General features: G+C 38.1%; 1 protein-coding gene across 6 annotated transcripts in view; it reads right to left on the reverse strand.

Moving 5' to 3' along the window:
* The window catches only part of MARF1 (meiosis regulator and mRNA stability factor 1), a 49,818-nt gene extending 27,876 nt beyond the window's left edge, over window positions 1-21,942 (reverse strand). For 2 of the 6 annotated variants that reach the window (XM_072610322.1, XM_072610288.1), the window contains exons 1-12: window positions 21,815-21,942; window positions 18,407-18,608; window positions 13,294-13,986; window positions 11,715-11,889; window positions 10,641-10,888; window positions 8,896-9,013; window positions 6,515-6,687; window positions 3,879-4,310; window positions 3,537-3,709; window positions 3,280-3,438; window positions 1,356-1,542; window positions 415-593 (exon numbers count right to left, since the gene is read on the reverse strand). In XM_072610322.1, coding sequence (XP_072466423.1) covers window positions 415-593; window positions 1,356-1,542; window positions 3,280-3,438; window positions 3,537-3,709; window positions 3,879-4,310; window positions 6,515-6,687; window positions 8,896-9,013; window positions 10,641-10,888; window positions 11,715-11,889; window positions 13,294-13,986; window positions 18,407-18,550 — 2,681 coding nt within the window. In that variant the 5' untranslated portion in view covers window positions 18,551-18,608; window positions 21,815-21,942. Of the gene's footprint in view, window positions 1-414; window positions 594-1,355; window positions 1,543-3,279; window positions 3,439-3,536; window positions 3,710-3,878; window positions 4,311-6,514; window positions 6,688-8,895; window positions 9,014-10,640; window positions 10,889-11,714; window positions 11,890-13,293; window positions 13,987-18,406; window positions 18,633-21,814 lie in introns of those variants that run through there. The other 4 variants (XM_072610315.1, XM_072610307.1, XM_072610331.1 and 1 more) reach the window with 4 other exon arrangements.
* Between the last annotated feature and the right edge of the window lie 2,817 nt (window positions 21,943-24,759).

Below are 24,759 nucleotides of genomic sequence, written 5' to 3' on the forward strand. Positions count from 1 at the left end.
ACTGTTAAGTTGTATTTCTTAAAATCATAAACTTACAGAATTATAAACTTGAACAAGGATGGAGAAATATTTCTAATGGATTAATTTATAAGTAACCAAGTATTACCATACATTTAAAACAGCTGGAGAATAGAGCACTGGAAGACTCGAGTTCAAATCAGCCTCAGTCACTAGCTAGCTTAATGAACATGGACAAGTCAGTCATTAACTGCTCAGGCTCAATTTTCCCATCAGTAAAAATGGAGATAACAGATAACCCTCACAGGGTTGTTGTGAGAATCAAATGAGATAACCAACATAAAACGCTCTGAAAAATCATAAAGGACTATATAAAGACTGGCTAGGATGCGGATGACATAATTATTTTATGGGTCAAAGTTCACTCTCCTATAACAGCATTTTTTTTTTTTTTACCTCAGCAAAGACAATGACTTATTAGCCGCTCCGGTGGCTAGAGAGACCTGGATCCTCTTGCTGCCAATCTTGTATCTGTGAAGACTGTTCACTGCAATGACTGCTTCCTGCAAGTTCTCCATCTGAACAACAGCTTTGAGCTGATAATCTGTATGAGGGCTGAGCTCTATGCTCTTCACCTAAAACAGCAAAAAGCAAAACTGCATAAGCTTCTCGTCATAGAGTTTACCACAGCAAACCATTAAAAATGAGCCTGATCTCACTGAGACAAGCTTTAAAAACTTGGTGTTACAGCAGTGCCTTTCCTGTCCTGCACTTATCTGTGGCTCACTTTGTGTCAGTTCTCAGGCCACAGAACTCTAGACAACGAAGTCAAGGTCACGAGATCTAAAGGTCACAGGGTACTAAACTCACAACAAAAAGATTCATGGGATCCTCTCCTGACTTCAAAAATACCAGGAAGATGTAGATCAAAAACAGTAAGTGGTGCATTATCAGCAAGCTGTACTAAAAATAGGACACTCGATGGACCAACATCCTAACATACAGAAGTTACCCCAATCCTAAGGCAATCTCGGTTTTATATTTTAGTAGTTGTTATTAAGAAATATCATCCATTTAGATTTTAAAGTGTCATTTAATCCAGCCCCATGATCATGGTAAGAGCTCTATTTTCTGTGGTGTGAAGAAAATCAGAACCAAAAAGCACTGAGCTTAATTTCCAATTTTTGATTTACAATAACAATTTAATGCTTTATATACTGAGAATGACAATATGCTGAATTAGGTTTCATTAAACCCCTAGAATTGTACTACACTAAATACTTAAACCACAAATGTTTGCTAAACTAAACAACTTAAAACTCTTTTAGCAAAGGGGCCAAAGAACTAAACAAGGCAAAAATACAAAAGTAACACTAAGAAAAATTTTGAGAAAATACCTTGCCATGCCTAGAGAAGGCTTCTTGCATAACTTGCTGTAATTCCTTCCGAGACAATCTGTAGTCAATATTACTAATCTGAATATCAGCACCATTTGCAAATGGATCAGGGCAGTCTGTGCTGCTAGGATTTGTAATGCTGAAAGTAAGTGGGGATGCTCTGTTCAAAAGGTTTGGAGATCCACTCCTGCTTAAAATAAAAGTATGTTAAAATATTTCACCACTTGTAATTATTTTTTTTAAATTTCACTGTACAAATGGCGCTTAAAAAATTCTTTTTTGCCTAAAAACCCTATATCTTATGAATAATTATACTTATTTTCAAAGTAACAACTGCACTATTTGTTGACTTCTAATTTAAATTGCTAAGTGCATTAAAAATTCTTAGTTTTAAGAATTTTTGTGGCATAGTAGATAAGGTATTGATCTTAAGAGTCAGGAAACCTTTAAATCTCATTTCAAATATTTACTAGCTGTGCTATAATGTCACTTAACCTCTCAGAGTCTGTTTTTACACCTGCAAAATAAGGATATTTGCACTAACAACTCCAAAAGTTGTGTGAGAAAAGCATTTTTTACACCTTAAAGCATTATATAAATGAGTTATTATTATTAAAGAAAACCAAACATGCTAATGAGGGATAGTCCCTTTTAGATAATTACTCTCATCAAATTAAAGTTTAAACCTTGGCATATAAAAATTCCATTTTAACATTAGGACTTAATTTATTCTCTTCCTATTCTCTGTCCAGTCTATTTGGATCTCTGCTTTATCACAAATCTTCTCCCTGTAGAGAAAAATCTTAAACCTATTTATGGATTCTCAGGGGTCTCTAGAATCTTTCTGCAATTATCTTTTCCAAATTAAAAAAAAAATCAAATAATATATTTATTTGAATTCTTGTGATATGTTTAGTTTTGTGGTCTCTTCAGACCATAATACACCCACAGACCACTTGATTTAAATTTAGGAAACTTAAAACTAAGTATGACAACTGAAAAAGAAAAAAAGGTCAAATTAATGTTACCAAATTCAGAGGGGGAATAGAGAACAAATATAATTTTTGTTTGGCTCTACTTTGACAAACTTCACAATTTAATTTGCAGTCTTATACTTTATTTTTCAGGTTTGATTGTTTTGGTTGATAATTTATAATAGACAGGACTTGTGATCTCACTGTTTTTGTGGGACTCCCAAATAAGGACTCTCTCTACCAACGCAAGTTATCACCTTCTTTGTATCTTAGTCTTAGAGTATTGTTTAGAGCACTGAGAGGGTAAGAAACGTACCCATAATCACAGAGCTAGTACATGTAAAAGGTAGAACTTGAATCCAGGTCTTCCTGGCTCCAAGGCCAGCTCTCTATCCATCACACCACAAGGTCTCTCTAATTTACTGAATTTATAATAAAAATTAGAAAACAAACATAGCTGTTTTGAGTCTTTGAAGTCCTAAATAAGTAATTATTATAACTAATCTTTGTTGAATTAACACAACCAGCAGTGATCTGGTTCTAGGTAAGGTTTCTTCAGCAGGGCCTAAGGACCAATCATAAACTCGTGGCAGATTTCTCAGCTGCAGTTACATTCTCCTTCATCTCTAGCCAGCGGTCTTAGTTAAATCCCCTCTCTCAGTCGTGCCATTCCCATTCCACAAGACCACTGTCAACTTCCTTCCTAAAGGTTCTCCACAAGCTGAGGACCTCTGACCCATGGATCTAGGGTCTACTCACTAAAGAAAAGTAATTATAGAAAATGATCAAAAATTACTATTTTCCTTAAGGATCTCTGTATATATTATAATAGTGTGCTTTCAACCAAAAGTAGATTAATATTTTCTCTAATTTCCCTTGCCATAAATTTTCAAATAAAAAACAAATCCCCATGAAAAATCTAGACACTCATATGTAAAGCTGGTTTTTACCTAGAAGACCAATTCTGAGAAGCAAGCAAAGGGCTGAGTTGCCTTGATGTAGTCAACTTGCTAAAAGCAGATGGATAACTGACTTGAAACATGATCTCCTCTTTATCTTTTTTCTCTACAGGTGAACTGGTAATGCTTCGGTTGCTAGGATTCTCTTTCCTAATTTAAAAAAAAAATTGAAAAGGTGAAGGTAAGAAGAAAAGTTACTTGTGCCATAATAAATTAATTCAGTTTTTAAATAAAGTAACTTTACATACTTCTGACAGCTTTTATAAACAGATTCTGCTGTTCCTGTAGTTTTAGCTGTCAGAGTTTCAGCACTTGCAGCATGAGAATTATTTTGTGGAGAAGGTGTATCCATCCTTAGCTGGTCCTGCTGGTGGTGTTCACTGTTTTTATTATTTGTATTAGACTCAATTCGGCAGAGCTCCTTTAAAAAATATGAAGGCAATACTGCTTAAAATATGACAGCCACCAGGTCTAAGGTACAGACCAAAAGAGATTAACTGATACCCCACTGAGTCTGTCAGTGCTAGACGAAACTAAAGTCAAAGAGGACACGCAAAGAGAAACTTGAAAAATCAAGCTGCCAAAATTACCTGTAAACTTTTAATGTTAGTACTTTTTGCAGCAGATCCAAGACTTGCTTGTAACCCTTTTCCAGGCATGACTTTGGCACTGGGAGACTGTTCAATTCCATCTTTGACTAGGCACAGCTTTGGATTCTTGTTGACCTTTTTGGGAGATTTCGCTTTATCAGCAACAGTGTTTGAACTCTTTATCTCACTAAGTTCTTTATTTTTAGGAGTAAATGACACAATAATTCTGTTGCCAAAAACATCTTCATTTTCCATTCGCTTCTGGGCACGTTCTGCACTTTCTTGATTCAAGAAGCGCAGAATGGCGCTGCTTCCAGAAAGGCTGAGCACTTTGCCGCCACAGTTGTCTGACAGGCGTCTAAGGCGGTTGCTAATACTTTTGCTATCTCTGTTTGTCGGTAGGTTATAAACATAGAGCAAAGTGTGGCACTGCTGCAAAAGACAAGAGATGAAGTTTCATCAACTCCATTACAATCATTTAGAAACCAAAGAAACAAAATAAAGAGCCTTCAAGCCATAACTGATAATGAAAGGGTAGGACAAGAAGAAGGGGCCCATTACCCAGTGTCAACAGCACTTTTTTACTGTGCTATGTATCTTCTAAAAAGAAGTTATCTCCTTAGCAATTCTATCACTCAAAAAGGGAAGAATACCAGAAAGCAGGATAACTACATTGGCATCTGACGAAATCTTTCAGGCTGTCACTGAAGACAAGATGGAGAGATGATCAGCATCATTAATGATGCTCAATTGGGCTCTGTGCTACTTAGCATTTTTATCAAACACTTAGATAAATGCACACATAGCACACTCATCAAATTTTTCAGATGACACAAAACTGGGGAAGATAGCCAACATATTAGTTATCCTAACAAATAAAGTCAGGATCCAAAAAGGTCTTGAAATGTTACATCATTAATTCAAATCAAATACGATGAAATTTTTGAGGTAAATATAATGTCCTACACTTGGGTTCAAAAAAATCCACTTTGCAAGAACAAAATGAAAGAGCTATGGCTAGAAAACAATTTATGTGAAAAACACCTAGGAGTTTTAGCAAACCAAAACTGAGAAAGACAAAGCAGCTGAAAAAAGCTTATACTATCTAAGGATGCAATAAGAGTGGCATAATGTGCAGAAAGAGGGAGATGAGAGGTATGTTGTACACTGCCAGGTCAAACCATATATAGAGTGTCTGCTCAGTTCTGTTAAAAAACATTTTAAGGACATTCACAAACTGCCAAAAGACAGCAGTAAGGATGGTGAAGAAACTGAAGACCATGCCTTACAAGGATCAGTTTAAAATGCAAACAATTTTTAGACTAGAGATGACTTCAAGAGGACATGCTAACTATTCTGAATTATTTATAGGGCTGTCACAGGAAAAAAAAACTATCCTGCTTGGAGTAAGGAGTAGAATTTAAAGAGAAACAAATTTAGGCTCAATGTAAGGAAAAACATCCTTAATAATTATGGCTACCGACAAAAGAATGGTCTGCTGCAGGAGGAAGTGGGTTCTCCTTCATTAAAAATATTTAAGCAAAGATTAAGTGATCTACTGATGAAAATGTTGGAGGGTATTTCTGTTTTGGCGTGGTTTGGACTAGACGGGCTACAGCAACTAAGAAGTGTGAGCAATCAAGTAACAAAACCTTTTCTTAACCTTTTCCTTAGTAAACTAAGGTAACAGACTTCTTTGAGAGGGTGTGAACAACAACATGCAGATGTTATGTTCTTACCCAGGAGTCAGGCTAAAGATACTTTAGGTTTTTAACCATTTTTTTATGTGTCACAGACACTTTCTCAGAATTCTTTTAAACATGTAAGACAAAATACATATGATTACCAAGGAAACTAATTTTATTTAAACAGTTATCAAAATATTTTTCAAAAAGCAAGCTCACAGACTCTAAGTTAAGAACCCCTGAGCTAGAGTAACATATTTAAAATTATTAAATCTCCTGAAAGTCCTAAAAGTGGCTAAAAAGAAAAATGTGAAACTGATGAGCTAGAAACTTTGAGCTAGAAAAAAAATACAGAAAGACATAATGTTCCATTGTTAATCAGTATTTAGCCTTTTCTTTAATTATAAGTAAAAAGGCAAAACAGAGACCAAAGATGCCATAAAAGGGCGCACAGATGCAGAATAATTTACTTCCAATCCAGAAATAAACAGGAACACATCAAAAGCTAAAGGCATTCATTTGTGAGGAAAGAGAACAGTTATGAAAGAATGAGAAGGAAATAATAAGACACCAAGTCTATGGAAAAAGAGGAAGAAAGGAAATAAAAGAAGGAAAGGAAGGAAGGAAGGAAGGAAAGAAGGCAGAAAGGAAGGAAAGGAAAGAAGAAAAAGAAGGAAAGACGGGAGAGAGAGAGGGAGAAGAAAACTCCCAAAAAAGATAATTTGAAAGATGCTCAAAAAATTATGATAAAGGGCACAAAATCTTTCGTTGGGAATGATGTGACAGGCAATTGGGCAAATGAATGTTAAAGTGCCATTTAAAGATTTGAGTTTCTACATGCAAATAAAATAATTTCCAATCCCAAGTTTGATAGTCTCTATAATTTAATACTGTGACACAATTAAAATATTCTTAAAAGTCTCTCTTTCACACACACATTCACTTACTTACTGGCATTTTTAGTGGTAATCTTGGGGGCAAGTCTGAAATGAACTCTTCAAATCTGATAAGCTCATGAGCATGATGCAGCAGTGCTTCAGAGGCCTGGTTTTTATGTACCAAAATAATATGAAAACCATGCCGGTGCCTCAAGTCACTAAGTTCCAACGCAAAATTGACATCAGCTGAAAGAAAAAAGGCGTTCCCTCTCAATATTGGAAAGTGTAGCACACAATTCTACTAATATTCAATAAGGAAAAAGCACCAGCTATACAAATGAATGTGAACTTTCTTTCAAAATCCACTTTCTTTTAAAGCACATATAAGCACAAACAGAAACTTGCTATAATTCAAAATCTTGCAAAAGGGCAACACAAAATAATCCCTCCTTTAAACACAAACCTAAATGTCAAAATGTTAGTTTTATAAAAGGGTCCCATGAACTTGTTTTCTTGAGATACCCTATTTTCTAGAGATAAAGCCCCCGGAACTAACTTGACAGTGATCTTTTGCAACTGAACTCTAATCTCTGAAGTTTCAAGTAAATTATGGGTTTCTAATTTGGTGCCCTAACCCCTTATAGCTCTAATATTGATAAGGTTGGAATCACATGATTCCAGCTGGTTTTCACCACATGAACTAGTTGTTGAAGAAGTAAATTTTGAGAATTATATTGAAATCTTGTATTGAGATCTGTTTTGCAAAAGATTTTAATAGAAATATTTAAGGAGTCTTTACAAATAACTTGGAATCAAAAAGTTAATCTACTGAAGTACTACCCCTGAGGACACGATATTTTCCAGATTGCCCCAAGAAAAGATGTTCCAGAGACCAGACAACTTCATGGGACATTTAAGATCCAAGATGAAATGTGTTGATTGTGTTCATTGTTGATGTTCACTATTGTACTTTGTCTTTTTGTTTCACTGTATCTGAATACCAAGTTCTCTCCATCATCTTGGTGCTTGGTGAATTTTCCTCTGAATTAGTCCCTGATTTTGGGCATGCTTCCTCTGGCTCGTACTGTAATTGGTCAATGATTCTGATCTCACTTTGTACTTGGAACCATTCTGTATCACCCCCGATGTTCTAAATTGCCTGAGCCACATTTCTTTGTCTCTAAACTTAGTTCAGAAATTCTGGCTCCCTGAATGCCTAAGTTCATGGGCTCGCGCCATCCTTCAGGGCATGCTCTCTCTCTGTGGTCACTGGCATACTGAGGAGTCACTTTGACCAGTGGGGGAGGATATGAAGGGGCTCCTTGAACTTATTTTCTTGAGTTGTCCTATTTTCCAGAGATGAAGCCCCCCTGAACTAATTTAACAGTGATCTTTTGCAACTGAACTCTATTAATAAACTCTCAGTGCCCTCAAAGCTAAATCTAGCTCCAACCAGTCTACCTAGACTGGTAAACTGTTGATATAGCTGGGATTTTAATGGACAAGCAGACTGTCTCCTCTTCATGGGCTAGAATTTTCCCACCAAGGAAGAAGAATAGACCACTCTCGATACCACCCTCCCCTTAGGGAGGGGGCTCTCCCCTTCTGCCTCCCCTTGGGGAGAGTATTAGCCCTTTTCCCCTCCCCTCATACTTCCTGTTTTTGCTTTAACTCAAATATCCAGGGCTTTCCCTGCATTGCTGAGCTCTTTTGTATTTGGTATAAGGAGTTCTACATAGTTTATTTCTCTTACAATAAATCTAGTTTCTACATGTCTTATGGAGTCACAATTTTTGGTTAACAGTTTCAATTCTATAAAAGTAGCAAATTTCAACATGTATACCCTCAATCCTTAGATTTCATTTCTCATATTACAGTATAATATAAAAATGCAGAATATCAACTCATTTACAGAGGTAGATAATTCCATTTTCTATTATAAGAAGTTCTTTGGGGAACAGAGTTAGAAAACTTGACACTCTGAAGCTCTAAAGTAATAGCAGATTCAGAATCAAAACTAAAAATGTAATAATGATAAATCTGGCCCTTACGTATTGAAAAAGAGAAAAGAAATTCATAAAAATTTCTAGTCTAAAGCTTCTTAACTTTTTGGGGGCCATGGAATCCTTTACGTAGTCTGGTGAAGTCTATGGACTCCTTCTCAGAATGATGTTTTTAAATGGGTAAAAGACACAGGCTTAGGAAATCAAATTATGTCGAAATATGATTATCAGAATATTAGAAACTAAGTTCACAGACCCCAGGTTAAGAACTTCAGAAAAGACAATTATTTTCTGCTATAACAAAGCTCCAACTTGATAAGCATAAAGACTTGTTACATATTCCTTTTTGGGCCTATTTTATTTTATAAGTTTTTAGATTCCAAAGCAATCCATAACCATTACCACAGAGTAAATTTAATTTAACCTTGCAAATATGTTAACACAAACTTACTAGATACAAGAACCACAGTGGCTGGTGCAGTGTGAGTATCTGCAAATCTTCTGAGACTCTGCCTGAGTTTATCATCAGCAGCATTTTTTGCAGTAGCATTGATATGTGCAACTGTCACCTACATTATTCATAAGAACAACAATGTGAAGATTAATAGTTGCCCATTACTTTGTAAATATCATCCTTAAGGAAGAAAATTCATGCTATTCTTTGTCATTTTAAGATGGAAAAACATAAATCACAAACACCTTTCAATTAATCAGACTTATTTATCTGGATATTTTTCTACTAATTTTCCTTCCTTTGACCGCCTTTTGTTATTTTTTTTGCTTTATTCTTTAATTCTTAGATCAGAGGATGGATAGAAGGAAACAAACAAAATCTGAGACAAATTTGTTAAGTATTTTTGGTTAAAATGTGGATACGATAGTGGCAGGGATTTCAAACTATGGTTAAAATGAAATCTGTGGATTATATTCTTATAGTTATTAGCCACCTAAGAAATTATGACAATGGCGGGATAGGAGAGGAAGAGGAAGGATGGGAATAGACAAACTCCGGAAATGTTTTTGTTATCAAAGTCATAAGGCTATATAAATTATAAGTTACATAACATAATACATAATAATATGTTATATTGTGTCAAAGTTATAAGGTTAGTATATTTTCTTATTTGATTCTCTGAACCTTAACTCCAATACATAAAAAATAGCAACAGTGAAGCATATAAATGTACCCTCTAACAGGAAAAGTTCTATTTCTAGAGGTTGTCCAGCATCACATAAGATACTCAAGCAGAAATTTCAGTAGATGTTTAACAGAAGTGTAATTTTAGATAATGTAATGATCCACAAAGCCTCCATTATTAAAAAGAACCTAGCATTTCAACAATTCTGCATCAATTTTTTTTCCATTAGGCAATGTGGTTATTACCCAGCACAAAACTAAAAACATCACCTTGAAAAAATAAAACATACGATAAATATTGCTTGAAGAAATAACTATCAGGGTAGCTGACTTGCTGAAAAGACTACTGAGATTATTTCAAAATGTCATGTAATGTCTGTCTTTTTAGTCTTGATTCTGTGAATATTCATTCACATAAAGCTCTCAAAGTAACAATAATATTAACAATAGCACACTTATTGAATACTTTAAAGTTGACAAAACCTGTAAGGTACCCCATTTCATTTGAGCCTCACAACAACTTTATATCATCATCTCCATTTAGAGAGGTTAAGTATCTACCCAAAGTCATGCAGGCTAGTAAGTAACAAAGGTGAGATTTGAATCCACATCTTCCTAGCTCCAAGTCCAGTACTATCCAACACTGCCCCTCAAAAAATATTTTTTATCAATCAACAAAATATTTATTATCTACTATGTGACAGGGACTATAGGAGGTAGGCAAAGAAGACTTTCCCCTTCATCAGGAAAATAATAATTGAAGAGATAAGGCAACCACATGAAAAACTCATAATATCCAAATGACAATACAAAACAAAAAATACAATTACCTAGGACATTATATTTATATAATTATATACAATTGGGAATTAATAATTATCATTACGATATTATCTAGAAAGATAAGATAGTTTCCTGTGGTCTCAAACAGTCAACATAAGAGAATATACCCAATAAAGATATGAAACCAGTATTACTGGACATTATTTATTATAACATGGAAAAATTTCAAATCATTTGTACTTATTACTATACCATAACAGAGTGTTTTCTTTTACCTGGCAATTATTCAGCTCCTGAATAACTTCTTTGCTTTCTTTACTGATGTCACAGACGCAGATGAATTCTGCTTCTCTGTGGCCTTTAAAAAACTTCTCACGAATTCGTTGTACAACAGTCACAGCTGACCGGCCAGAAGGAACAGAGCAGTTTTCAATGTCCCAAAAAACTCCAATGGGGGGTAAGTTTTCTAGCACCTGTCCCGCTATTGCAACTTCTGATGACCCTTTAAAAAATTTAATATGTTCTATTGTAATCACAGAAAAAGAAAAATTGGTGAAAATAAAATCAAGATTCCCACTATTATTTTTTCCAGTTAAGTAGATTTGGTAGAAAAGAAAACACTTGATTATACATCATATTCCCTCAAGGAGAAACCACTACTATGGGGGGGAGTGGGGCAGGGAATACAAAATTTGCCATTTAAAACACTATCTTCATTTACAAGAAAAAAAACCCAAACCCTCACATGAGTTCATAAAGTACATAAAGCAAGTCAATTTATAAATCCGACATTTTTTGACCAGTCATATTTCTCTAAAACCAACACACATCTGAAAGAGAAAGTAAAGTACCAGATAAAATAAAAAAGGATGAGCAGTCACAAAATACTTACTACATAGCACTGCATTAATACCTGATCTAGTATTTATAATTTTCTAAAACAAGACAGGACATTGAACAGCACTTCTGTGAAATAGATGTTAACATACAGTGGGGATTCGCAAATATTGTTCTTAACCTCCATGACTAAAATTCCTACTTCCATTACACAAAGATGACAGACTCAGTAACCAATCCCACCAACTGTAATCCTAATTTGACAGAAATGAGGTAGTGTCTTCCAACACTTTAATCCTTCTAAGAGAAGAAACCCAATTTAAGATGACATAAAAACCTATTGGTTTACTGAGTTTTAGAACGGTGAGGAGTTTTTTTTGCTAGAATGAAGAAAAAAGGAAACAGGGCTTTAGCACTACTCTCAAAATTAAAAATAACGAGGTATATTTCTGATATTAACATTTTGTACTAAAAATATAATGAATACAAGTGTATATTTAAATGTAATTTACCATATTTTGATGCTGTTTTGCTTAGACTATTTGCAAGTAGCAAAGCTGTCTCATTCCCTGTTCCTTTGGTTCCACAGCCATTACACAAAGGGATAGAAATCGATGCAGTTTGAGTATTTGGAGGTGGAATATTTGGCCAGACTTTAGCAGCATCAATTATACTATTTCTTGCTGGCTGTTAAAAACAAGTTTTTCAATCACATTATTTTATGTTAAAAACAAGTTTTTCAATCACATTATTTTAGACTTTACAATCATACTCACACCCAAAAAGCATGTGCTGAATATATTTAACAATTTTCCATCTCTCTATTAAAATTAATTTTCAGTTATATTTCTTGGAAGCAATTGACATCAAATTCAGAAACTAATTCCAAGCAGTTGTCCCTTATTCTCTAAAACAAAATACGACCATGCAAAGAACGGCTAGGGAATTCAACGTCTGAAACTCCATGTTCTAAGGCCCACATCACCTACAAACTATTTCTTCATATATATGTGCTTTGGGAGTAGCTAGGTGGCAAGGTAAATAAAGCACTGGGTCTGAAAGTCAAAAAGCCTGAGTTCAAATCCAGCCTCAAGACACTTATGAACTGTGAACGTAGGCAAGTCACTTACGCCTACGTGCCTCAGTTTCCTTATCTATAAAATAAGCCAAAAATGGAAATGGCAAACTACTCCAGTATCGTTGCCAAGAAAAACCCAAATAGGATCTTGAAGAGTTGGACACAAATGAAATTAATCATGTGCTTTACATAAAGGGTATTAAAGTTTTTCACATAAATGCAGTCATACATTATAGGTAAGTATCAAGTTCCCAATTTTACTATTAATGTGCAAAGCTCATCTAAATTCTGAACTACCTTACATGAGTGAATCTGTGAAATCAAATCTTTCAAATGCTTTAAGCTAAAAAAGTAATTAATTTATATCACAAATGTGCTATATTCTTCTTGTTTTTATTCAAAGACAAAAGCCTTTGGACAACTGACCTGGTTTTGTAGGTTCACATACATAAGCTATGGTAAATTTGTTGTAATGCAATGTAAGAAGCTCTGAGAGGCAAAATGGTGTAATGGATATAGAACTGTCAAAAAGACCCAGGTTCAGGTTCTACTTGTGATATATACTAGTTATCTTACTATGGGCAAATCAGCCAACTCAGTGCCCCAAGTAAATCTTTAAGAGTACAATTAAGGACTAATTACTGATCTATATCAGTGGAGACTTTACAAAGGAACTCTCCCACACAATAAAATTACAGGTCCAGATAAAACAAAACAATAAGTTCTACAAAGCATGAACCATCTAGCTCAGTACAGTTTCTACATAACTATATTTCTGTTTTAGTAGTTCTTTACGTTCAATATCAGACCTAATTCTTATTGTTGACTGACTTCACATCTTCCTCTAAGACCAGCAAAAGTTATACTGATCAATAAAATTATTTTCTAACTTAAAAAAAAAAACTCCATCAAAAGTACAATCTTACATCTATAATGCAAGACACCTTACAAATTCTTATTTTGAAAACCTCAACTATGTTTATGCACTGTGTAAAAAAAAAAAATATACAAACCTTGCTTAAACAGTCTTCGCAGTAATGAGAGCCCTTTAGACAAACCGATGGTGCCACATTTAGATGCAAAGGGTTGGTGCACACATGGGATGTGAGCTCCGACTGTGAAATGTGCTCTTCCAAATGCCCGGGAGCCCCACTTGTGAAATCAGAACAGGGGAAATAGCCAGAAGAGGTGCAGCTCGGAAGAGCTGGGAACTGATGCAGTTTGCGTACATTACCATGACATGATTGGAAATGGAGTTTTCCACAACAGGGCAGGTGCTTACAGGAAGAGAAGTTACTTTCTATACACATGCTGGAAAAGTCACTTGCAATGCCTGCCAAATTATTTCTAGCTGGAGCATTCTTGAGTGAAGATGCAGACTGAAAAGCAAACCCTGACCCTACTTGACAAGTGATTGTCCCAGTGCCTGGTGAGTCTAATAGTGAGCCAGCGTGAATCAAGCCCCCAGTACCTCTGCCACCAGTGCCGCCGCCGCCACCACCACCAAAGTGCATCGGAGGAGTTGAGGGGTCATTAGAGCAATGAGCACAGCAGCTTACTTTAGGAGCAGGTGGAAGTTGTATTTGAGGTTGCTGAAGAGGATGAATATCTGGAATTGGGGCTGCTGGGAAAAGTTTAGCGCCAGCATGAAGAGGAGATGGTACATCCTTTAAATCTACAACAACTTTGTTCTCCATGTAATCTTTCTGCAAAATGAAAGATTGGGATGTGTCTTAATTAGGATATGAAGCCTAAAGTTTCCCTCATGTTTCATTCAAAAGCACAAATCCCAAGTCTATTTAAGTACTACTTTATCTGACAAACAAAAACTAAAGTGGAGTAATAGACAAAATCACCATAATTACTCAGTTTTAAGGGACTGAAGACTGAAGCAGATGAAATACAAATCAATATAAGTGAGTTCAGATAAAAAGGCTACCAAACTTTCCAGAGATTTGAGTTCAAATCAAACATTTACTGAGGGCCTACTAAAGGATACTGTATTAAGGGTTGTGATAAAAAGTTTTAGGTAAGACACTATCCTTGCTCTCATGAAGCTTATAGCCAAGTGGGGAAAATGACACACAAATATAATACAAAATAATATATGACAAGTACATAAAAAAGTGTTGAAGTACTACTGAAGTTCAAAGGGGGCAACTGGGTAGAATGAAGGCTGAAGAGGAGGTACTATCTCAGATGGTAAGAATTCAAAAAGGAGTGAAGAGCATTCCAGACAAAGAAACCATACAAGCAATGGCAAGAAAGAAAGGAAGCATATACATGTCTACAGAGTACATGGGAATAACAGGGAAAAGGGTACCACATTATTAGGAGTTTCAAATACCAAGCTTTACTTTTTCTAACTCAGCTTGGACAGAATAATAAAGGTGGCTAACTATAGTATGATAGATGTGAGAGTGAGGGTGATTGCAAAAGCCTAAGCAAGTGGTAATAAGACTTGGAGAAAGGAACAAGTATCTAACAGATGCTAGAGGTAGAATCAACAGGCCTTGGTAACTAGCTAGATATGGGAAACGAAGGACAGAGGAATAGCGAAACAGTCACCAAGGTTTCAAAAATGGAAGACAAGGTAAGTGGTGTTACCAATGACAGAAAAGTGTGAAATCAGAATGAGGAAGAAGTTTAAGACAAAATATATTAAGTTCAATTTTGAATGTGTTGAGTTTAAGGTTGAAATATTCTCTAGACAGGCAGTTAGAGAACTGGGTGTAGAAATCAGATAGTCAGCAAACATTTAATACATGCCAGGAATGAGGAGAAGCCCTGAGGATACAAACAAAGGCAAAAACAGACTCCACTCTTAAGGAGCTCATACTCTGAGGGAGACAACATGAAAACAGATATGTACATACAAGATAGTATAACCTGTAAATGGAAGGTAATCTCAGAGTGAAGAGACTGGGACAGGTATGGTGATAAGCCTGGTACAGACCTGGTACAAAGCTAAGTCTTGAAGGAAGCCAGGTAACCTAGGAGGCAGAGGTGGGTAGGAAGAACACTGTAGGCATAAAGCATTGTCAGTTCAAATTCAAAGAGTTGGGAGATGAAATGCTGTGTGGACCCCAAAGCAAAAGGGTAGCTAGAGCACATAGGCATGGAGGGGAGTAAAGTGTAAGAAAACTGGAAGCTAGTAAGGTACCAGGTGGTGAAACACTTTCAATTGCCAAAAGATTTTATATTTGGTGATTTCATCAGTTCCCATTAAAATATAATTATCATCCCTGTGCTGATGCCTGAATGGATTTGCCTAGCCTGACCTGTCTCCTGTCCTCTGGTCTAGTCTCCAACTGCCTATAAAGATATCTTGAAGTAGACCCACAAACAGCCTAAATTCACTATGTCCAAAAAGCAACTCATTATCTTTCCTCCTAAACTCTCCCTTCTTCCTAACTTCCCTAATACTATCAAGGGTACTACCATCCTCTCAGTCACTCAGACTCGAAACCTAGATGTTATCCTTGACTCTTCACTCTCACCCTCCCCACATCCAATCAACTGCTAAGTTTTGTTGTTTATACATTTGCAGCATCAATCCTATAGACTCCTTTCTTTACTCTGATACTGACTCCACCCTAGTAAAGGACACCCCACTTTCCTTACACCTTGATTATAAAAATAGCCTTCTGGGAGGCTCTCTGTTTCAAATTTCTCCTCATTCCAATGGAGCATCCACTCAATTGTCAAAATATCTTTCTAAAGCTCAAGTTTGACTGTTTCACCACCACCCTTACCCATTCAATAAAGTCCAGTGGCTATCATCTCTAGGATCAAATATAAAATTCTTTGTTTGGCTTTAAAAGCTCTTCAAACTCTGGCCCTTTCTTCCAATTCTCATCTTCTTACACTTTACTCCCCTCCATATACTCTTCAATCCAATTCCAATGGCTTGCTTACTCTTCCTCACATATGATACTCCTCCTGGCTCCAGGCATTTTCTTTATCTCCCATCCCTGGAACACTCTCTCTTTCCTCTCTGCCTCCTGGCTTCCTTGGCTCCCTTCCCTTGGAGGTTATCTCCAATTTATATTATGTGTATATGACCCTGTGCAAATCACTTAACCTCTATTTGCCTCAACTATAAAGTGGCCATAATAGCAGCACATACTTCCCAGGGTTGTTGTGAGGATCAAATGAGATATCTGCAAACAGCACTTGGCACAGTACTTGAAACACAGACACTATACAAATGCTTATTTCCTTCCCTTCCCTTTTTTTGTATCAGCATCATTTAGCACAGTGCTTGGCACATAGTAGACATTTAATAAATGCTTGTTGACTTGTTTAAATTGGGGAACAGAGGAAACCGTTGGAATTTACTGAGTAAGGAACTGATAGCTGAGTGGGGGACAGATTGCAGCTAGAGGAGATCTGAAACAAGGAGACTGATAAAAAAAGTTACTGTAATAATCCCAGGCGAGAGGTGATAAAGGGCTGACCTAGTGGTGACTGTGGGAGTAGAGAAAGACATTGTGAAGGTAGAAATGGCAAGATTTGAAAACACTGAATATATGGGACATGAGAATTAGGCATTGTGGTTAACAATTGAAAAGAAAGGGGCAGTGAAAAAGATAAAGATTTCAGAATCATTCAATTAAAGTGATAGCTGATGCAGTGAGAGTAAAAGATTGTCAAGAAAGTTGGCAAAGAAAAAAGGTAGCTAAGGACAGACACATGGGAAATACTCAACTTAAGGATCAGAAAGAAGACAAGCAAAAAGTGAAGACAAAGACAACCAGGAGAGTACGTGTCACAAACCTGAACCCTACAACTGAGAAGTGTTTAACAAAATGAGCAAAAACATAATACAATATAGAGAATGTCAACTTGTGCTTTTGAAAGTCAATATAGAGCCCACAAGGATCTGTTTCTACTTGAGGATGCTACCACTATCTTCAAGGACAAACCACCTAAAACAAGAGGTAGTTAACAGAACCAAACACTTTGGATGGCTTATGGAGAACAAGAATTGGGAAAAGGACAATGTACTGGTGATCAGAAGATTCACTGGTGACCAGAGAAAGCAGTTTCTGCACTGTTGAGGAAAGAAGCCAGACTGTGAAGGGTCAAAAAGAGAGTAGATAATAATCACATGGAGGTACCAGATGTAGACTATTTTTTCAAGAAATTTCTATTTCTAATGCTGATGCACTCCAATAAATGGAACTTAACCTACAACAATTACTTTACAACTACTCTCAACTGACTAAAATCTCCAAGAATGAAACAATGTCTAATAAGCAATATAGTAGCGAACTAAATTCCTTCCTGATAATTTTCAAGTAAAGCATGCCAAAAAACAAGTTTCTTACACATCCCACACAGAATCATGAACCAAACTGGTTATTAAAAGAGCTCAATAAAGATACATACAGGATGGAAATTGAGAACACAAAAGTATAAAGTAGCATTTATAGTTTCTTCAGTGAGTTTCTGCAATTCATTTGAATTCTAAAAAGGAAAACAAATTAGGAAAAAGTCCACAGAAAACTAAAACAAAAAGCATCAGAGGATAAGAAAACTTTTGCACAGAAAAAAATGTGAAATCGTTAAGAAAATTTTGAAAGGAAATGACTTGCAAGAGATGACACACTGGTAGGGGAAGGGGACAGGAGGAATTTGGAAATAAATATAACAGGCATTAATAAAAATAAGTTTTCTTTGAAAGAAAAAAGCAATAAGGAGTTATGTATACAAAGTACTAAAAGTCAATAAAGCTCTCGTTTTCCTTTTCTGTATATGAGAAAAAGATCTTGAAACTTGAGATATAGTAACTATAACCTCCCTTTTGATCTCTTCTTTTGTTACATAATACAATGTAGAATTTATCTTTAGAGTCAACTGCTGCCAGGTTTAAAGGGGAAAAGCCTTCCTAAGAGTCTAACATTAAATATTTAAAGTATCTACTCTTCCAATGAGCATAGGAGTTATGAAAATAAACTGCTCTTTAGTCAGAAAATATAATGAACAACCAAAGGACATTAGAAAAAGCATACAAAAAGAAAGCTTGTCATTGACCATACTGACATAACATACTAGACAATGTGAACCAGCAAACTATTTCAATAACAAATTCCCTATGTTGTTAGTATACCATATAGTTACCGTTTTGGGACTAAGTGGCAATGTCTGTTCAGGACGAGAAAAGCAATTAGAAAATTTCCAAAGCCATGGCTTAGCATCGCTATCTTGTTGAAGCCATCCACGTGACCTATTGCAGGGGTTCTCGGTTCCGTTTCCTTCCATCATACAACCATACAGTGCAGTTCAACATTCTTTTGTCTTTCCTTTCTTTCATTCTTCCCCCCTGTGAAGAATGAATCTGATCATTATCTTTTTTAAAGGAGGAAAAAAATTTTCTTTACATTTAAGATTTCAATGTTTATAGTGTAATCAAGTGAGTATAATGATCAAATCTTTAAAAATATCAAGTCAATATCATACACAGAAAGATTTAAATACAGTTTACTAAAGTATTCTGAACACTACTTACTTGCTTGAGAGTTACTATTCATTTCTATTAATATCAGTCTTTTTATAGGAGCAAACTATCCATCTTCACTACCAAAAATAAGTAATTTTAAAATGTGTTAAGGATATTTTATCCCATATTATTTTTGATAGTATGCAAAATCCAGCCTTTCATGACTGCCTAGTCATGGGCATCTTCCATAAATGCTCAGAAAACTAATCAAGAATTGTCTGAGAACTTCATTCCTCTATTTCACTATTTATTACAAACTGACATCACTAATGAAAAATAAGTAAACTATTCATTTATAGAATTGATGATTTATTCCGAGCAGTTCACTCATGATTTGTAACTACAAATTACAAAGGTATTCCTGTAATTTAACAAAACAGATCAAAGCACTGTTGCCCATTTACCTGGAGAAAGCCTGACAATGGCAAAAGCAATGTTTCATGCCCGAGTTCTTTTCATATTCTACACAAACATATCCAACCACCTTTCTTGGTCTTCTTTTTTTAAAGTTTATGAAATAGCTTCAAACATTTCCTCTCGGTAATTTCCCAAGACACTTTTTTAGAGAAATTTTTTAAAAATTCACCCCCAAATACCTCTTCCAGGCTTATCCTCCTTTCATAAAAATTACTTTTGTAGACAGTACTCAAATATCTTCCTTCTAACTTACCTTTCTCTGCTTAATGTAGATACTATGATTTCAGTAGGACTTAAAATTGCATGTGAACCTTAATTTTACCTTTTTTAATTTATTGTAAATTGGGGTCATTATTTTAACTTATTTCACATCTAACTCAACTTTCTTTCCAACAGACTTTCATTGTCCTCTTCAAATACCAAATCATCCAACTACAGACGTGGGATTTAACTGGAGAATTCCTCCAAAGCATTAATTTTTCTGCAGGGGCTCCCAGCAACCTAGTTGAATAGGAAATAACAGCACTAACTGTATCTGGAGCCCAGTGCTGATATTGACTCAAGCTCTCTCTTCTTCCCCCAGGGGAAGAAATGTTCTCCAAAATCATTCAGAGATGTGAGACTTCTCATACAAGTTCTAACTCACAGAGATATGCACGTTTGTAAAATTATACAAACTTTGCACGACTGGATAAAGTAATAGTAAAATATTTCTTTCAGATGCACCAGTGTTCATCATTCTCTGATTTTTGCTACAACTTATGAGTCACAGAACCTTGAAACAGCAACAGACTCACCAGCTGAACCTTTTGGGAATCTTGAGGTTAAATCAGAAAGTACAATATATATTTCTGATGAAATACTGGATTCCCATTATGATCATTTTCCTTACAACCTGTGGTCACTGACAGAAAGTTACAGATTCTATTATCTTAAATACTGACCATTTTAAATGTATAATTCAATATGTATTTATTAAATGTCTATCAGCTGTAGAGTTCTGGGGCTACAAAGACAAACCTAAACGATCCCTACCCTTAAGAAGCTTACGTTACACACAAGGGAAATAACATGTACATGGCTAAGTAAAAGAAAAATAGATACAAAGTAACTTGAAAGCACGGAAGAGAACATCTGTGAGATAAAAAAAAGGGGGAGGGGGCTCCTGGAATAGAAGGTACAAATAAATGTTTCGCTCCATGGCTCCATTTCATCAATTTTCTTCTTACAACCAAATATCTATTTTCTGTGCTCCTACCTTTTTTAATCAAAATTAATTCTAGTGTGCCTGATACTGACCCACCCTAGAGAAGTTCACTGACATTCCATCCAGGAAGGTTAAATATGTTGACCATCCATGCTCATTTCTTTACAAGAGTGTAGCTCTAACCTCAACTTTTAAACTTTGGAGAGGCAAGGAACCAAAGCTAACTTTGTTATAATCTGCCTAATTCACTTTCACTTCCCTTTTCCTGAACAAATTCAAGGGAAGGTGAAACGTACTGAGAAGGAAAAGAAAGCGCCTAAGTCAAAAGGCTACAAACAGTACCAATTCTACTAAATCGTCCCTGGAAATCACATAAAGTAAAACACATAATCAAACAAGATGTTTAATCAGTCGGACGCATGAGGCAACTCATCAGTCAGTCAATAAACATTTATTAAATGTTCATTCCGTGCCAGGCACAGTCCTAAGTACTGGAGTTACAAAGAAAGGCAAAACGACAGTCCCTGCTCGTTAGGAGCTCACAATGTAAAGGGAGAGACAAGAATTAACTATGTACAAACATGGTATACACAGGATATACTGTAGGTAATCCAGAGTCCTAGGCTGAATGCCTTCGACCAAACGTAAAAGTGGAGCTTTTTCTGGAATGGAAGGGAAACTCAACCAGTCTCTCTTAAAGAGAGAAATGCCAAGCTCCCCATCTTAGATTCTGTGCTTGGGACTCTACTGGCACTGCCCTAGGCTCCCGAGACGTGCGGGTAAGGGCTGCTTTTACAGACTATCCACTTGGCTGAGTGCTCCGTGATGTGAGGAGTCTCACAACACCCAGAATTTCTACCGCGGACGGATTCCAACAGGCTGCATCTCCTCGTGGAGTAGTTCCACGGCGCACACTCCGACTGACTCCTGTCACCCACAGGGCTAACGTGGTCACCTTCCCCATCACACAAACACCGCCGGAGTGCCGCCCCACGAAAGCCTACGCGACCGGGCGGGGGCCACGCAGGAAACCCTGGCGGATCCCACCAACTTCCCTTACTTCTCCGCTGTCCGCCCCCCACCCCCACCCCGGCCCCCCGAAGTAAAAACAAGGGGGGGCCCAAGCCCAAAGCGGGAGAGGAGGCAAAGGAGGGCCCGAGGGAGAGCTGCGGGGCTCCCTAGCCCAAAGCGGGGAGGGGGGAGGGGAAAGGGAGCCGCCCTGGAGCTAGGCCAAGGGCAGTCCCCCAGACGGCGCAGCCCGAGCCCTCCCAAGTTGTGTGGAGGGGGGGAGGGGGAAGGCGGAAGGAAAGCGTTCTTCTTCTTTCAGCTCCCAGGGCCAGAAGGAAGGGACCGCAGGGCGGTGACGCGACCCCTCCGCTCCTCCCCACCCCCCCTGCACACTCACCTCAGCCACCTGCTCCACCTGCTCTCACATGCCGGCCATACCGCCTTCCCCCCCACCCCCCCAGCCCTTTGTTTTGATTCCCGACTCCGCAGCTCCCGCCGCCGCCGCCAAGCGCACCCACCACTTCCGCTTCCGTAACGCACCGCCCTGTCGCAAAACCGACGCCCTCACGCACACCCTTCTCACCTCTTTCCCCGAACCCCCTCCCAAGTCCCCCTGGGCTCCTCCTCCGCGGGGCGTGCTGGGAAGCCCAGGAGGCGGGGCCTGGGGGAAACTTCCACGCCTCCTCGACCTCGTCCTCCAGAAAGAGACCGGCCCCTCCCGCCTCCTCCCCGCGGCCCCGCCTTCTTCTCCGAGGCCCCGCCTTCTTCTCCGAGGCTCCTCCCCCCGGGCTCCTCCTGACCCGGGCAGGCAGCCCTCCCAGAACCTCCCGTGGTGCGGGGGCGAGAAAGAGCTGGGTGTCTGTCGTCCCCGTCCGGGGCTCCGGGACGCTGAACCTCGGATCCTTTCTGGGTCCAGTGTGCTTTCCCGCTGACTGCCTGGTGACCCTAGTCAGGGTGCAGTCTGTCCGGGTGACCTTCCTCACGTCCCCCCCCCGCCCCGTACCGCACGCTTAGCCCTGGGTAGCGGGCTTTGGCCATGGGCGCATGCCGGCCCCCCGGTGACGGTGCACTCGGGGGCCGGGGCTGGCCGGTGCCTCTCTGTGTGCTGGAGTCGAGCCGAGGTTCCCTCTCCGGCCACGAGCCTTTACGAAGCCCTTTCTGCGGGCTGGGGGCTCCGCTAAGCGCCCCAGACACCGCGCCTGACTCTGGGAGCGCCTTGGAGCTGTCCGCTGTGCATAGGACGGGTGTCCTGTACGCAGGACAATCTGGGAATAATCTCCAGAAGGGCACCGCTTCAGTTTGTTCAGCCGTAAGACGAGGGTCCTTCAAGGACTGGACTAGGAAGCAGGACTCTGGACCCCTATCAGGGTCTTACCAAAAAATAGAAGGAATAATATTACAGAAAGTCCTTGAATGAAAATATTTATTGAGAGTTTCATACCTGTTAAAAATATGAGCTCATTTTAAGCCTAGCGAGATGATAAAACTTACCCTACGGTCCAAGCTTAGGCATTTTATTTTTTAAAGAGTTATGAGTTCAGTCACCGTGACTCCAGAGACCCTAGTTAGAAGAATTTCTAACATTTGGGCAAAAGTCGGGCTCTTTGAATGTATAATTATCCCTAATTAACCCCTGGCCTCTTTGTGGTTGAAGCAAAATTTAGTTTACTGAAAACATTTGGGTAATGAAATAACTGATTATGTTACAGAGTCTGTAGAAAGACAGGCCTGGGAGGGTAGATTGGGCAAACAGTCAGTGTCTTCTTGAGAGTTCCCCCAGATATTTGTCTTTGTCACGATTCAGTGGCACCTTTGGGCCTCACACACACACTCTCAGTCACATTCTAAGTCACTCCTCTTTGTGGCAAATCTGATGCTTACACGGTAGGACCCAGAGGGAGGAACAAAATTTCCCCGACCAATTGGAATGGACCGCTTGCCTTTTACTTCAGCCAATGGCTTTCAAAGACTTTTTCCCACAGTCTGAGGTCTTTTGATTGATTGAGTCATTGGTCTCACCTAACTAAGGTAACAGAGCTTACTCAGGTGCTGGCAATACAAAAGCAAATAGAGACAATCTATAGGGCAACGGTGACCAGAGCAGAGAGGTTATAGGTACAGTGACAGATGGCAAAAAGATGGCTAGGGTGTAGCCTAATCATGTCTGGGGAGGCTAGGAAGCTCTCACAAGTCAGGAGAGCACAGTTTGTAGGCAGGAATTCCAAAGGAAGAGTAGCTCCTCCAGCTCATGGTCTCCAGAGGTCCATTTGGAAGAGTACAAGAGAAGTAGGACATAGAGCAGACAGGGTGAAGTCCTCCTTTAAGGGCCTTTTTTATCTCCAACCCTTAGTATAGTATCTACTAAATAGAAGCACATAGTAGCTACTAAATAAATAATTGTTGAATTAATGAATTAAAGAAGCTCTCACTATTTCCTCGTTTAGGGAACTAAACTACACACTCTTCGAGCTAACGGATTTCAGAGGCCATCTAATCCATATCCAAACAGGAATCCCCTCCAAATAACTAGGTAAATGGTCATCCAGACTTTGCTCCACTACCCCCTGAGGTAGCCCATTCCACTGCTTAGCTGCTCTGATTGTTTCATTTTCTCCATACAGAAGATCTCAGATCTGTGTCTCTGGAAGTTCTCCCATTGGTCCTTGCTTTTACTCTCTGTACTCACCCATAGCAAATTGGCAGTCCTTTAGATACTAGAAGAAAAAAGTCGTGCCTACAGTTGGCATTTTGATGAGACAAATCCTGGAAATTTTGTTGCCTCCTTTAGGCAACAGTAAAACTTTACAATTCAGTCGCTGCTGCTGTACTGTGTCCTTAGAGTGCCACCTCGTGGTCACACAAGAAAATTCATTTTCATTATATTAAGCCAATAAAACTTCAGGTTTCTGACTTCAATGAGCACTTATATTGCATGTACTATGTGCCTAGACCTGGGTCTAGCATCGTGGAGATACAAATACAAAGAGTAAAACAGTATCTTACTGTTTACTTCCCTAACTCAGGAAGCCTCACCCGGATAAATTCTATTCCAACGCTGTAATTCTGAAGTCAAAGTAAACATATTGGGTTAAAGTATGTTGGAGAACTGTTATCTATGAATTTTTTTTATAAATTTAGCTTTTGCAATAAATGAAATTTCAAAATGTCAGTGTGTGTGTTATGCTCTTAGTAATTTCCAGTTGCTTTACAAGTAAAATTTATTGAGATATTTTTCTAAGGACAGACAAGGAATTTCTAATTTTAGGGAAGGAGCTCCTACAATATCCACACATTGCCAATAGCTTTATTTGGTACCCTTACCCATTTGTAGCTTCACTTTTT

Source organism: Notamacropus eugenii, chromosome 1 (genome assembly GCF_028372415.1).
Source record: "Notamacropus eugenii isolate mMacEug1 chromosome 1, mMacEug1.pri_v2, whole genome shotgun sequence".
NCBI lineage: Eukaryota > Metazoa > Chordata > Mammalia > Diprotodontia > Macropodidae > Notamacropus > Notamacropus eugenii.